A 15,812-nucleotide genomic window follows, 5' to 3' on the forward strand; every position below is an offset into this window, starting at 1 on the left:
TTGATTTGCACTTTTTGTACCAAAGTATGTTCTTCTCTAGGAGACAAAACGCGTCTCCTTCCTGAGAGATATGACGGCTGCGTGGTCCCATGGTGTTCATACTTGCATACTATTGTTTGTACAGATGAACGTGGTACCTTCAGGCATTTGGAAATTGCTCCCAAGGATGAACCAGATTTGTGGAGGTCTACACTTTTTTTCTGAGGTCTTGGCTGATTTCTTTTGATTTTCCCATGATGTCAAGCAAAGAGACACTGAGTTTGAAGCTAGGCCTTGAAATACATCCATAGCTACACCTCCAAATGACTCAAATTATGTAAATTAGCCTATCAGAAGCTTCTAAAGCCATGACATCATTTTCTGGAATTTTCCAAGCTGTTTAAAGGCACAGTCAACTTAGTGTACAGTGGGGGCAAAAAAGTATTTAGTCAGCCACCAATTGTGCAAGTTCTCCCACTTAAAAAGATGAGAGAGGCCTGTAACTTTCATCGTAGCTACACTTCAACTATGACAGACAAAATCAGAAAAAAAAGAAAAAAAATATTGAAAAAATCACATTGTAGGATTTTTAATGAATTTATTTGCAAATTATGGTGGAAAATAAGTATTTGGTCACCTACAAACAAGCAAGATTTCTGGCTCCCACAGACCTCTAACTTCTTCTTTAAGAGGCTCCTCTGTCCTCCACTCGTTACCTGTATTAATGGAACCTGTTTGAACTTGTTATTAGTATAAAAGACACCTGTCCACAACCTCAAACAGTCACACTCCAAACTCCACTATGGCCAAGACCAAAGAGCTGTCAAAGGACACCAGAAACAAAATTGTAGACCTGAACCAGGCTGGGAAGACTGAATCTGCAATAGGTAAGCAGCTTGGTTTGAAGAAATCAACTGTGGGAGCAATTATTAGGAAATGGAAGATATACAAGACCACTGATAATCTCCCTCGATCTGGGGCTCCAGATCCACAAATTTCTTGACAAACTATAGTTTTGGCAAGTCGGTTAGGACATCTACTGTGTGCATGACACAGTAACAATTGTTTACAGACAGATTATTTCACTGTATCACAATTCCAGGTGCTAGAAGGTGGTCAGCCACCACTTGTGCAAGTTCTCCCACTTAAAAAGATGAGAGCGGCCTGTAATTTTCATCATAGGTACACTTCAACTATGACAGACAAAATTAGATTTTTTTCTCTCCAGAAAATCACATTGTAGGATTTTTAATGAATTTATTTGTAAATTATGGTGGAAAATAAGTATTTGGTCACCTACAAACAAGCAAGATTTCTGGCTCTCACAGACCTGTAACTTCTTCTTTAAGAGGCTCCTCTGTCCTCCACTCATTACCTGTATTAATGGCACCTGTTTGAACTTGTTATCAGTGTAAAAGACACCTGTCCATACCTAATCAGGGATATGTTGAAAATGTCAGTGAAGACACCTGTCAGTTGGTGAGCACATGCCCGGAGCACACGTCCTGGTAATCCATCTGGCCCCGCAGCCTTGTGTATGTTGACCTGTTTAAAGGTCTTACTCACGTCGCCTACGGAGAACGTGATCACACAGTCACCTGGAACAGCTGATGCTCTCATGCATGCCTCAGTGTTGCTTGCCTCGAAGCGAGCATAGAAGTGATTTAGCTCATCTGGTAGGCTCGTGTCACTGGGCAGCCCACGTCTGTGTACATCAACTTTATATGACCTTATTTGCGAGTGTCGGTGGAAGATTTTTGACAAAAACATGAAAACATGCTAATAATAGCTAAACAGTTAACTAGAGGGATAACTAGCCAGGCTACAATATATGTTTTGAATTAGCTACCTAGTTAGTCTGTTTCTATCATATTTTATAGGCTTGGCCTGCCTGCTGCTAAAATGTCTAACTGTAGTCTCTCCTTGAGCAATGGCCCACTCGCACACATGCAGGTGATATGTGCACATACTGTATTGACACGCTAAAATGTCATATTCTGATCCTGGCTGATATGTACCATTATTATGTGATTGATCAAATATTTTAAAACTGTGCCTAATAAATTATATTAACAGAAATTATGATATACATTTCAGACCTGAGAAACAATTTTGTACGAACACTGCACTGAAAACATGTATATATCACTCTCTGTATGAGTGTTGGGCATAAGCTCAAGAAGGGACACTTCAAACTCAGCATTTCTAAGTGATAAATACAACACAAATCTTTTTGCATTTCAGTTTTTAGTGTCTATGTCAGTGTTTTTGCAGCAGATGGTTTGGTTTGTGTACCTAATAGCAGATAGGAAGGATCATGTCTGTCCTAATGTTAATTTATCTCATTCTGTCACAGTGGCTCACGCTCGCTCACACACGCACGCACGCACACACACACATCACCCAAGGACAAAGAGGGAGAGGGAGACCAAGAGAAAAAGACAGAGACTGCAGATGAACAGAATGAGAAAGATAGAGACCGAGAGAAGTAGAGAGACAGAGATGAAGTTGAAGCTGATAGGAAATGTCAAACTCACCAAAGACTGAGCTGTTGACAGCAGTTAATGTTAAAGGGTTTACCACCTGTCTATCTCTTTCCATATCATTCCAAATTGACCAATGTGCAACTAATAAAATGACACCAAACAACACTGTCAGGACAATAAGTCAATACCATTTCCTCCTCTGTGACTTCAGTTAGCCTACACTTGGCGACATGAGTAAAATTATAGTAAATAGCTATGAAACAAAGCTAAGCTGAAAAAATGTGCTGTACACACAGACACAAACTCCCAACCAATGTTTTTCTGAATAAAACTGCCTCATTGCAGTGCAACTGAAATCTAGCCAAGAGCTGTCACTGTTTAATTCATACTAGACTAATTTACATGTGATGGATAGAAGGTAGTGGAAACTGAAATCTGACAGTGAACAGTGCGCACACACACACACACACACACACACACACACACAGACAGAGAGAGAGGAACACTGAGAGGAAACGTTCAGTGGTGCCTTCAGGCTAGTCTTCCCACCCTTCATAACTATAATCGATCCATTATTGCTACTTGCTTATAGAGTATGTGAAATATTGTGTGGAACTTTTATCTTGTTACCATTTAATGTGCTTTCTCCAAAATATTTTTTAAAAGCATTCTCAAAAAGCCATAGGCAATACTGAGCAGTGAGATACAGGCTAGCACAGCTATATGTCAGAAACGATGAAAAGAAACTAGCAGGAAAATGCAAGTGCAAATCCATACCATATCCACCCACTCTTCAGTGCACCCTTACATGTTAGTGAAAGACAGAGAGGAAAGGGTGACTGTTGTGGAGTTGGCTGGCCCTGTCACAAATACAGGGGACGAGAAGGCTCCTTGTGTTCCTCTGACCTCTGTGAGATGAGACCAGTCAGTGATAGGACCATGGGTACCTGTCACAGTATCATCACACACACCGTCAGCCGGGGACACAGGGAATAGAGAGGAAAGGGTGACTGTTGTGGAGATGGCTGGCCCTGTCACAAATACATGGGGCGAGAAGGCTCCTTGTGTTCCTCTGACCTCTGTGAGATGAGACCAGTCAGTGATAGGACCATGGGTACCTGTCACAGTATCATCACACACACCGTCAGCCGGGGACACAGGGAATAGAGAGGAAAGGGTGACTGTTGTGGAGTTGGCTGGCCCTGTCACAAATACAGGGGGCGAGAAGGCTCCTTGTGTTCCTCTGACCTCTGTGAGATGAGACCAGTCAGTGATAGGACCATGGGTACCTGTCACAGTATCATCACACACACCGTCAGCCGGGACACAGGGAATAGAGAGGAAAGGGTGACTGTTGTGGAGTTGGCTGGCCCTGTCACAAATACAGGGGGCGAGAAGGCTCCTTGTGTTCCTCTGACCTCTGTGAGATGAGACCAGTCAGTGATAGGACCATGGGTACCTGTCACAGTATCATCACACACACCGTCAGCCGGGGACACAGGGAATAGAGAGGAGCAGGATTTGTCACTGCTACTCAACATTCAGTAGGTCTGCAGCCATGTGTGGAGGGGACAGAGAGAGAGAGATTACATCTTCTGGTTGCCATGAGTGTCATGGGTGTGTGTGCACATGCTTGTGTGCGCGTGCGTGCGTGCGTGCGTGTGTCTGTGTTGCCCATTTTACATCCCAATCTCCTACTGAAGATCCTGAGTCGTGTAGACAGAAGGGTGTTGAGTTATTCCCAGCTGAAGTCCCAGTCACTGTGCTTGCCTTGGAGGACTTTTGTTGTGCAGTTAGATCAGTTAGATAACTGGGTCCAAGTCCCAGTTTGTCTCTGTGTAAGTGTAAGTGTGTGTGTAAGGGTGTGTGTGATGATACTGTTCGCTTTAGCAATCTCACTAGGATAAAGACCTCCTCCATTCCTGTCATTATTGAAAGAGATCGTGATACCTCACATCTCAAAATAGAGCTACTTAATGTTAGATCCCTTACTTCAAAGGCAATTATAGTCAATGAACTAATCACTGATCATAATCTTGATGTGATTGGCCTGACTGAAACATGGCTTAAGCCTGATGAATTTACTGTGTTAAATGAGGCCTCACCTCCTGGCTACACTAGTGACCATATCCCCCGTGCATCCCACAAAGGCGGAGGTGTTGCTAACATTTACGATAGCAAATTTCAATTTAAAAAACAAATAATGAAGTTTTCGTCTTTTGAGCTTCTAGTCATAAAATCTATGCAGCCTACTCAAGCACTTTTTATAGCTACTGTTTACAGGCCTCCTGGGCCATATAGAGCGTTCCTCATTGAGTTCCCTGAATTCCTAATCGGACCTTGTAGTCATAGCAGATAATATACACATTTTTGGTGACTTTAATATTCACATGGAAAAGTCTCCAGACCCACTCCAAAAGGCTTTCGGAGCCATCATCGACTCAGTGGGTTTTGTCCAACACGTCTCTGGACCTACTCACTGTCACAGTCATACTCTGGACCTAGTTTTGTCCCATGGAATATATGTTGTGGATCTTAATGTTTTTCCTCATAATCCTGGACTATCGGACCACCATTTTATTACGTTTGCAATTGCAACATGTAATCTGCTCAGACCCCAACCAAGGAGCATCAATAGTCGTGCTATAAATTCACAGACAACACAAAGATTCCTTGATGCCCTTCCAGACTCCCTCTGCCTACCCAAGGACGTCAGAGGACAAAAATCAGTTGACCACCTAACTGAGGAACTCAATTTAAACTTGCGCAACACCCTAGATGCAGTTGCACCCCTAAAAACAATTCTCAAAAGAAACTACCTCCCTGGTATACAGAAAATACCCGAGCTCTGAAGTAAGCTTCTAGAAAATTTGAACGGAAATGGCACCACACCAGACAGTACCGTGCAGTATCGAAGAGCCCTTACTGCTGCTCGATCATCCTATTTTTCCAACTTAATTGAGGAAAATAAGAACAATCCGAAATTTATTTTTGATACTGTCGCAAAGCTAACTAAAAAGCAGCATTCCCCAAGAGAGAATGGCTTCCACTTCAGCAGTAATAAATTCATGAACTTCTTTGAAGAAAAGATCATGATTATTAGAAAGCAAATTACGGACTCCTCTTTAAATCTGCGTATTCCTTCAAAGCTCAGTTGTCCCGAGTCTGCACAACTCTGCCAGGACCTAGGATCAAGAGAGACACTTGTGTTTTAGTACTATATCTCTTGACACAATGATGAAAATAATCATGGCCTCTAAACCTTCAAGCTGCATACTGGACCCTATTCCAACTAAACTACTGAAAGAGCTGCTTCCTGTGCTTGGCTCTCCGATGTTGAACATAATAAACGGCTCTCTATCCACCGGATGTGTACCAAACTCACTAAAAGTGGCAGTAATAAAGCCTCTCTTGAAAAAGCCAAACCTTGACCCAGAAAATATAAAAACTAATCGGCCTATATCGAATCTTCCATTCCTCTCAAAAATGTTAGAAAAGGCTGTTGCGCAGCAACACACTGCCTTCCTGAAGACAAACAAAGTGTACGAAATGCTTTAGACCCCATCATAGCACTGAGACTGCACTTGTGAAGGTGGTAAATGACCTTTTAATGGCATCAGACCGAGGCACTGCATCTGTCCTCGTGCTCCTAGGCCTTAGTGCTGCTTTTGAAACCATCGATCACCACATTCTTTTGGAGAGATTGGAAACCCAAAATTGTCTACACAGACAAGTTCTGGCCTGGTTTAGATCTTATCTGTCGGAAAGATATCAGTTTGTTTCTGTGAATGGTTTGTCCTCTGACAAATCAACTGTAAATTTCAGTGTTCCTCAAGGTTCCGTTTTAGGACCACAATTGTTTTCATTATATATTTTACCTATTGGGGATGTCATTCAAAAGCGTAATGTTAACTCACTGCTATGCGGATGACACACAGCTGTACATTTCAATGAAACATGGTGAAGCCCCAAAATTGCCCTCGCTAGAAGCCTGTATTTCAGACATAAGGAAGTGGATGGCTGCAAACGTTCTACTTTTAAACTCGGACAAAACAGAGATGCTTGTTCTAGGTCCCAAGAAACAAAGAGATCTTCTGTTGAATCTGACAATTAATCCTAATGGTTGTACAGTCGTCTCAAATAAAACTGTGAAGGACCTCGGCGTTACTCTGGACCCTGATCTTTCTTTTGAAGAACATATCAAGACCATTTCAAGGACAGCTTTTTTCCATCTACGTAACATTGCAAAAATCAGAAACTTTCTGTCTAAAAATGATGCAGAAAAATTAATACATGCTTTTGTCACTTCTAGCTTAGACTACTGCAATGCTCTACTTTCTGGCTACCCGGATAAAGCACTAAATAAACTTCAGTTAGTGCTAAATACGGCTGCTAGAATCCTGACTAGAACCAAAAAAAATTATCATATTACTCCAGTGCTAGCCTCCCTACACTGATTTCAAAGTTTTACTGCTAACCTACAAAGCATTACATGGGCTTGCTCCTACCTATCTCTCTGAATTGGTCCTGCCTTACATACCTACATGTACGCTTCGGTCACAAGACGAAGGCCTCCTAATTGTCCCTAGAATTTCTAAGCAAACAGCTGGAGGCAGGGTGTTCTCCTATAGAGCTCCATTTTTATGGAATGGTCTGCCTACCCATGTGAGAGACGCAGACTCGGTCTCAACCTTTAAGTCATTACTGAAGACTCATCTCTTCAGTGGGTCATTTGATTGAGTGTAGTCTGCCTCAGGAGTGTGAAGGTGAACGGAAAGGCTCTGGAGCAACGAACCGCCCTTGCTGTCTCTGCCTGGCCGGTTCCCCTCTTTCCACTGGGATTCTCTGCCTCTAACCCTATTACAGGGGCTGAGTCACTGGCTTACTGGTGCTCTTTCAAGCCGTCCCAAGGAGGGGTGCGTCACTTGAGTGGGTTGAGTCGCTGATGTGATCTTCCTGTCGGGGTTGGCATCCCCCCTTTGGTTGTGCCGTGGCGGAGATCTTTGTGGGCTACACTCGGCCTTGCCTCAGAATGGTAAGTTGGTAGTTGAAGACATCCCTATAGTGGTGTGGGGGCTGTGCTTTGGCAAAGTGGGTGGGGTTATATCCTTCCTGTTTGGCCCTGTCCGGGGGTATCATCGGATGGGGCCACAGTGTCTCCTGACCCCTCCCGTCTCAGCTTCCAGTATTTATGCTGCAGTAGTTTATGTGTCGGGGGGCTAGGGTCAGTTTGTTATATCTGGAGTACTTCTCCGGTCTTATCCGGTGTCCTGTGTGAATTTAAGTATGCTCTCTCTAATTCTCTCTTTCTCTCTCTCGGAGGACCTGAGCCCTAGGACCATGCCTCAGGACTACCTGGCAAGATGACTCCTTGCTGTCCCCAGTCCACCTGGCCGTGCTGCTGCTCCAGTTTCAACTGTTCTGCCTGCGACTATGGAATCCTGACCAGTTCATCGGACGTGCTACCTGTCCCAGACCTATTATTTGACCATGCTAGTCATTTATGAACATTTGAACATCTTGGCCATGTTCTGTTATAATCTCCACCCGGCACAGCCAGAAGAGGACTGGCCACCCCTCATAGCCTGGTTCCTCTCTAAAGTTCTTCCTAGGTTTTGGCCTTTCTAGGGAGTTTTTCCTAGCCAACAAGCTTAAACCTGCATTGCTTGCTGTTTGGGGTTTTAGGCTGGGTTTCTGTACAGCACTTTGAGATATCAGCTGATGTACGAAGGGCTGTATAAACAAATTTGATAAGGCTGGCTTTAGAGGAAAGCTTTGCCTCAGCCCAGTTTCTCACAGCCTGTATGGGCTAAGTCTTCCTACCACAGACATACTGTCACACTGCTCTACTCTCCTGTATTTGTGTGTCTATGTGTGTCTGTACGTGGTGGAAAGTTGAGGTGAAGGTATTAGTGACTGAACGCAAAATAAAGTGTATGTGTGTGGTGTCATCTGTGTGTGTGCGTGTATATTTTTTTATTTTATTTCACCTTTATTTAACCAGGTAGGCTAGTTGAGAACAAGTTCTCATTTGCAACTGTGACCTGGCCAAGATAAAGCGTAGCATTTCGACACATACAACAACAGAGTTACACATGGAATAAATAAAACATACAGTCAATAATACAGTAGAACAAAAGAAAACAAAAAGTCTATATACAGTGAGTGAAAATGAGGTAAGTTAAGGAAATAAATAGGCCATGGGGGCGAAGTAGTTACAATATAGCAATTAAACACTGGAATGGTAGATCGGCAGAAGATGAATGTGCAGGTAGAGACACTAGGGTGCAAAGGAGCAAGATAAATAAATGAATACTGTATGGGGATGAGGTAGGTAGACAGATGGGCTGTTTACAGATGGGCTATGTACAGGTGCAGTGATCTGTAAGCTGCTCTGACAGCTGGTGCTTAAAGCTAGTGAGGGAGATGTGGGCACAGCGTGATGGGTTCCAGTCATGGGCAGCAGAGAACTGGAATGAAAGACGACCAAAGGGAGAGCCCTGTAATTTTCATCATAGGTACACTTCAACTATAACAGACAAAATGAGAGAAAAAAAATCCAGAAAATCACATTGTAGGATTTTTAATGAATTTATTTGAAAATTATGGTGGAAAATAAGTATTTGGTCAATAACAAAAGTCTATCTCAATACTTTGTTATATACCCTGTGTTGGCAATGACAGAGGTCAAACGTTTTCTGTAAGTCTTCACAAGGTTTTCACACACTGTTGCTGGGATTTTGGCCCATTGGTCCATGCAGATCTCCTCTAGACCAGTGATGTTTTGGGGCTGTTGCTGGGCAACACGGACTTTCAACTCCCTCCAAAGATTTTCTATGGGGTTGAGATCTGGAGACTGGCTAGGCCACTCCAGGATCTTGAAATGCTTCTTACGAAGCCACTCCTTCGTTTCCCGGGCGGTGTGTTTAGGATCATTGTCATGCTGAAAGACCCAGCCACGTTTCATCTTCAATGCCCTGGCTGATGGAAGGAGGTTTTCACTCAAAATCTCATGATACATGGCCCCATTCATTCTTTCCTTTACACGGATCAGTCGTCCTGGTCCCTTTGCAGAAAAACAGCCCCAAATGTTTCCACCCCCATGCTTCACAGTAGGTATGGTGTTCTTTGGATGCAACTCAGCATTCTTTGTCCCCCAAACACGACAAGTTGAGTTTTTACCAAGAAGTTATATTTTGGTTTCATCTGACATTCTCCCAATCTTCTTCTGGATCATCCAAATGCCCTCTAGCAAACTTCAGACGGGCCTGGACATGTACTGGCTTAAGCAGGGGAACACGTCTGGCACTGCAGGATTTGAGTCCCTGGCGGCGTAGTGTGTTACTGATGGTAGGCTTTGTTACTTTGGTCCCAGCTCTCTGCAGGTCATTCACTAGGTCCCCCCGTGTGGTTCTGGGATTTTTGCTCACCGTTCTTGTGATCATTTTGACCCCACGGGGTGAGATCTTGCGTGGAGCCCCAGATAGAGGGAGATTATCAGTGGTCTTGTATGTCTTCCATTTCCTAATAATTGCTCCCACAGTTGATTTCTTCAAACCAAGCTGCTTACCTATTGCAGATTCAGTCTTCCCAGCCTGGTGCAGGTCTACAATTTTGTTTCTGGTGTCCTTTGACAGCTCTTTGGTCTTGGCCATAGTGGAGTTTGGAGTGTGACTGAGGTTGTGGACAGGTGTCTTTTATACTGATAACAAGTTCAAACCGGTGCCATTAATACAGGTAACGATTGGAGGACAGAGGAGCCTCTTAAAGAAGAAGTTACAGGTCTGTGAGAGCCAGAAATCTTGCTTGTTTGTAGGTGACCAAATACTTATTTTCCACCATAATTTGCAAATAAATTCATAAAAAATCCTACAATGTGATTTTCTGGATTTTTTCCCCCTCATTTTGTCTGTCATAGTTGAAGTGTACCTATGATGAAAATTACAGGCCTCTCTCATCTTTTTAAGTGGGAGAACTTGCACAATTGGTGGCTGACTAAATACTTTTTTGCCCACTGTATGCATGTGTGTGTGTATGTGTGTGTATGTGTATGTGTGTGTATGTGCATGTGTGTGCAGAACTGATGTCCCACTGGTGTATTAGGCTGGAAAATGTGATTCCTCACAGTGAGAGAGGACAGGTCATCAAACATTGAGAGGGTCCACACACACAACATCCCACTGCTACTCTGTGCGCATGCACACATGCACCCCCACACACACACACCCCTGTTACTGCTCTCTTCCTCTGTTCTCTTAGATCACATCAACACAGCATGGCCCTGCTATGGGCTACAACATTGGCGAAACGCTGCAGCCGCAACAATTATATTTCCCTCTCAGTTTGTAGTCACCCCCCAATGTGCACAGGTTTTCACAACCACACATATAAATGTTTAGATGGATATTCCTGCCTGCACACACATTTCACCCTCAGGTTTTCTATCACCAACTCTCAATGCATTTACACACACAACATCTGTCCACCCCCCAACACACACCTGCTGTAGGTCCATCACTCAGCCCACCACGCTGTGCCCCACCCCGTTTCGTGCCTGTAGGTCCATAACCAGCCCACCACGCTGTGCCCCGCCCCGCTGCGTGCCTGTAGGTCCATACCCAGCCCATCACGCTGTGCCCCGCCCCGCTACGTGCCTGTAGGTCCATAACCAGCCCATCACGCTGTGCCCCACCCCGCTACGTGACTGTAGGTCCATACCCAGCCCACCACGCAGTGCCCCGCCCCACTACGTGCCTGTAGGTCCATAACCAGCCCATCACGCTGTGCCCCACCCCGCTACGTGACTGTAGGTCCATACCCAGCCCACCACGCAGTGCCCCGCCCCACTACGTGCCTGTAGGTCCATAACCAGCCCATCACGCTGTGCCCCACCCCGCTGCGTGACTGTAGGTCCATAACCATCCCACCACGCTGTGCCCCGCCCCGCTGCGTGACTGTAGGTCCATAACCAGCCCATCACACTGTGCCCCGCCCCGCTGCGTGCCTGTAGGTCCATAACCAGCCCATCACACTGTGCCCCGCCCCGCTGCGTGCCTGTAGGTCCATAACCAGCCCACCACACTGTGCCCCACCCCGCTGCGTGCCTGTAGGTCCATAACCAGCCCATCACACTGTGCCCCACCCCGCTGCGTGACTGTAGGTCCATAACCAGCCCATCACACTGTGCCCCGCCCCGCTGCGTGCCTGTAGGTCCATAACCAGCCCACCACACTGTGCCCCACCCCGCTGCGTGCCTGTAGGTCCATAACCAGCCCATCACACTGTGCCCCACCCCGCTGCGTGACTGTAGGTCCATAACCAGCCCATCACACTGTGCCCCGCCCCGCTGCGTGCCTGTAGGTCCATAACCAGCCCACCACACTGTGCCCCGCCCCGTTTCGTGCCTCTAGGCCAGGACCAGGCTGCCTCCCCTCCCTTACCTTGTGGCTGGAGTAACGTTAACGGCTCACTTGGCAGGTTAAGAGCTGAGTGGAAGATGATTTAAAGGGAAATCGGGCAAGCTGAAGCAGTAGGCCAAGCTCACGGCTCCTGGAAGGATATCTCTCAGAGATATAGCCTTCGCGGTCTATGGTAGATATGAAGTCACAGCTATGTGTTGATTTAGATCACTCAACTTTCTCATCTTATCAGTTTGTGCAGTCATCCATGGAATTAGGTCTAGGCAAATATGTGGCCCTCAATACCTACTATGGAATCCCCCCCATACACTCCCACAGAGACAGACTGACAGCGTGTACAACACCTCCATGATACAACCACAGCAACACATTCTATCTCTGGTGATGTTTGGGTGGAGACTAATCTTGTATCACCATCTCGCTCTCTCTCTCGCTCTCTAAAACATTCATTCTCTATTTTGGCTCCCCTCCAAGTCTCACTTCTAGTCTGACACCTCCTTATTTCCTTTAAATCGCCTTTTTGACTTTGTTCTGCATCAAGCTACCTGCATGAGTGTCTGTCCAAATTATTTGAGCCAATATATCCAGTCATTCCTAAACATATCCTCATAAAGCAGTTACATTGGCTGTGTCTCAAATGGTCCCTATATAGCCTATAGGGATCTAGTAAAAAGTAGTGCCCTATGGAAGGCAATAGGGAGCCATTTGGGATGCAGCACTGTTAGTATTCATAAACCTCACCTCTCATTCTTACTGTTGATTAAACATTAGGTGCCATGCCACAGTGTTAATGGAGCCCAGGGGACTCTGCTACAGGCCAGCCCAGTCTAGTATGGGTGAGCACTGAGCAGCATCAGGCCATACATATGGTGGTGGTGAAGGACAGACCCCTAGTAAGTGACGTCTACCCAGGTGTGTGTGTTTGTGTGTTTTATGGGCATATGGTGGTGGTGGTGGCTGTGACCAGCCCGCTGGTGAGTGACAGCAGTGTTCTGTGGGTCTTAGCCTTTCATTAGCACCTGACAGGGTGTCACTCACAGGATACAGTGTGTGTGTGTGTGTGTGTGTGTGTGTGTGTCTCACAGGATACAGTGTGTGTGTGTGTGTGTGTGTGTGTGTGTCTCTCACAGGATACAGTGTGTGTGAGAGAGTGTGTGTGTGTGTCACTCACAGGACAGGAGCACACCCTAGGAGCTCATAAACACAGGCACACTACGACACACCGTGGGGATTCAGCTCATAAACACCACCAACCATCAACAAGGTCCAAATCCCTTTGGTACCAACTGGAAACTGAAATGATGCGACAATAACACACAAAACATATACTGCATATTTTTTGAACATTATCGTCCAATTTAATTATACATAGTTTTTGTAGTTTTTCAAAAATACACTATTCTCTGCTAATAGAGTGGAGTGACCTGTTATTCTGTGGATCACCATTACATTCACATTATGTGTATCTCTCTGCCAACTAGCTATCTGTGTTCTAACACCTTCCAATGTGGACAGTCATATCCATTATTACTAGTGATTCGATCAGTTAACAAAGAAGCATAGGCCTACTGGTTCCCCTGCTGATTGACTGGGCAATGGCCTCAAAGACAAAGTGTTAAGCTCCCAATCCATATGAGGATTGTGCTTCCATTGATACAGTATGTATTCCTTCAAATATATAGTACAGTATGCCCATGGATGTAATAATGTAGGGCAGGCGTATTCAAGTCTTACCCTATGAGGTCCAGAGCATGCTGGTTTTCTGTTCTACCTAATAATTGCACCCACCTGGTGTCTCAGGTCTAAATCAGTCCCTGATTAGAGGGGAACAAATGGAAAAAAGCAGTGGAACTGGCTTCAAAGTCAAGAGTTGAATCTGACGGATGTAGGGTGTCCAATCAAAAACACATCTTTTGACCAATGGGAAAAATAAATGTTTAAAATGTATTGAGTTTTTACCCTTGTTGGATGGCCGAATTTAAGCGGACTAAATTAATGGAGACCAGATTTTTTTTTTTAAAAGGTCAAAAATCTGGAAAATAGTGTCAGCTAGGCTGGATACTGTGTGAGAATTAAGGCTAACTGACAGGCTCAGCGTTGAACTTGTCATCCTTCTCGAAAACCGGAAGACATAAAACAACAGAGATCAATATAGTTTTTGAGACACGACATGTTGGCTTATGGTAGAGAAATGAAAATTGAATTCTCTGGCACCAGCTCTGGTGGACATTCCTGTAGTCAGCATGCCAATTGCATGCTCCCTCAAAACTTGAGACATTTGCGGCATTGTGTTGTGTGACAAAACTGCACATTTTAGACTGGCCTTTTATTGTCCACAGCACAAAGTGCACCTGTGTAACGATCACGCAGTAAAAAACAATGTGCGCACAACATTTTTGATAAATAAGATATTTGTGCATATGGAACATTTCTGGGATCTTTAATTTCAGTTCATGAAACCAACATGTTCATATTTTTGTTCAGTGTAGCTTTCTGCAACCCATGGAAACAACTTTGCAGACTACCACAACATGTCAAATCCCCAAAAGTCTCTGTAAGAAAGCTGCACTGCTCTGTCAACATAGCTCGGTGCTTATTATCGGATGTATTAGATCACGAAATCTGCCTTTTAGGATATAATGTTAATGATATTTTATAGAAAGACCCCACTGAACTATTCAGAACATGAAGAATCATATCGTGTCTTGGTAAAATGCATTTTATAATATAAGGAAGGGAAATTATCACAACCAAAGCACATTTTCACCCACACTGGGCAGAGTGGGTGGACACCCCAAATAATGTTCTCTACTTGTACAGTACTAAGTATAGCCCGATGGAGACTGTGTGTGTGTGTGTGTGTGTGTGTGTGTGTGTCTCGGGCAGGGACCTCTAACCCTGTTCTTGGAGAGCGACCCTAATCTAGTGCACCTGGCTGATAAGCTGAATCAGGTTAGTTACAACTGGGGTTGGAGCAAAAATCTACAAGAGGGTAGCTCTCCAGGAACAGGGTTGGAGAGCCCTGGTCGAGGGCCTACTGTAGTGTACCTGTGATGTCGGTCCCTCTGTCCTCCTCAGAGTCATTGTCTCCCAGTAGCCTCCTGTCCGGGTCCTGACGGACCTCTGGTACGTAGAAATCTCCCTGGCGAGCCAGAGGACTCATGTAGTGGATCAGGTCATCTCTGTAGATCTCCAGGCATGGGTGTGCACACAACTTCCTCTCCTGGGGGGAGAGAGGGAGAGGGGGCGAGGGGAAGGGGAGGAAGAGCCTTTAAAGTCTAGTCACATGCAGTGAGCCTAATACAAATGGATGATGCCTGAGGTGTGTGTGTGTCTGTACTACATGTGCATACGTATGCGTATGTGTGCCCAACACCCACTTTGTGTATGTGGGTGCGTGGATGTGTGTGTGTGTGTGTGTGTGTTCATATGCTTTTAGATAAATGTACCAATTGGTGAATGATCAGGCTGATGTACAAGAGAGACTGGCAATAAGTCACTACTTAATATCAGAGCTGGGAAACTGAGTCGTCCTCTGTCCCTCCTCCCCATTACCGGCTTCTCCCCCCTACACCATGGCTTCTCCCCCCTACACCATGGCTTCTCCCCCTACACCATGGCTTCTCCCCCTACACCATGGCTTCTCCCCCTACACCATGGCTTCTCCCCTCCTACACCATGGCTTCTCCCCTACACCATGGCTTCTCCCCCTACACCATGGCTTCTCCCCACCATGGCTTCTCCCTACACCATGGCTTCCCCCTACACCATGGCTTCTCCCCCTACACCATGGCTTCTCCCTACACCATGGCTTCTCCCTACACCATGGCTTCTCCCCTACACCATGGCTTCTCCCCCTACACCATGGCTTCTCCCCTACACCATGGCTTCTCCCCCTACACCATGGCTTCTCCCCCTACACCATGGC

At 45.3% G+C, this 15,812-nt stretch overlaps 1 protein-coding gene across 1 annotated transcript in view; it reads right to left on the reverse strand.

Annotated features, from left to right (window-relative positions):
• The window catches only part of LOC115142499 (testis-expressed protein 264 homolog), a 79,104-nt gene that overhangs the window by 3,785 nt on the left and 59,507 nt on the right, over window positions 1-15,812 (reverse strand). The window contains exon 4 of the mRNA XM_065021854.1: window positions 14,933-15,107. Coding sequence (XP_064877926.1) covers window positions 14,933-15,107 — 175 coding nt within the window. The remainder of the gene's footprint in view (window positions 1-14,932; window positions 15,108-15,812) is intronic.

The sequence above is a fragment of the Oncorhynchus nerka genome, linkage group LG2, assembly GCF_034236695.1.
Source record: "Oncorhynchus nerka isolate Pitt River linkage group LG2, Oner_Uvic_2.0, whole genome shotgun sequence".
NCBI lineage: Eukaryota > Metazoa > Chordata > Actinopteri > Salmoniformes > Salmonidae > Oncorhynchus > Oncorhynchus nerka.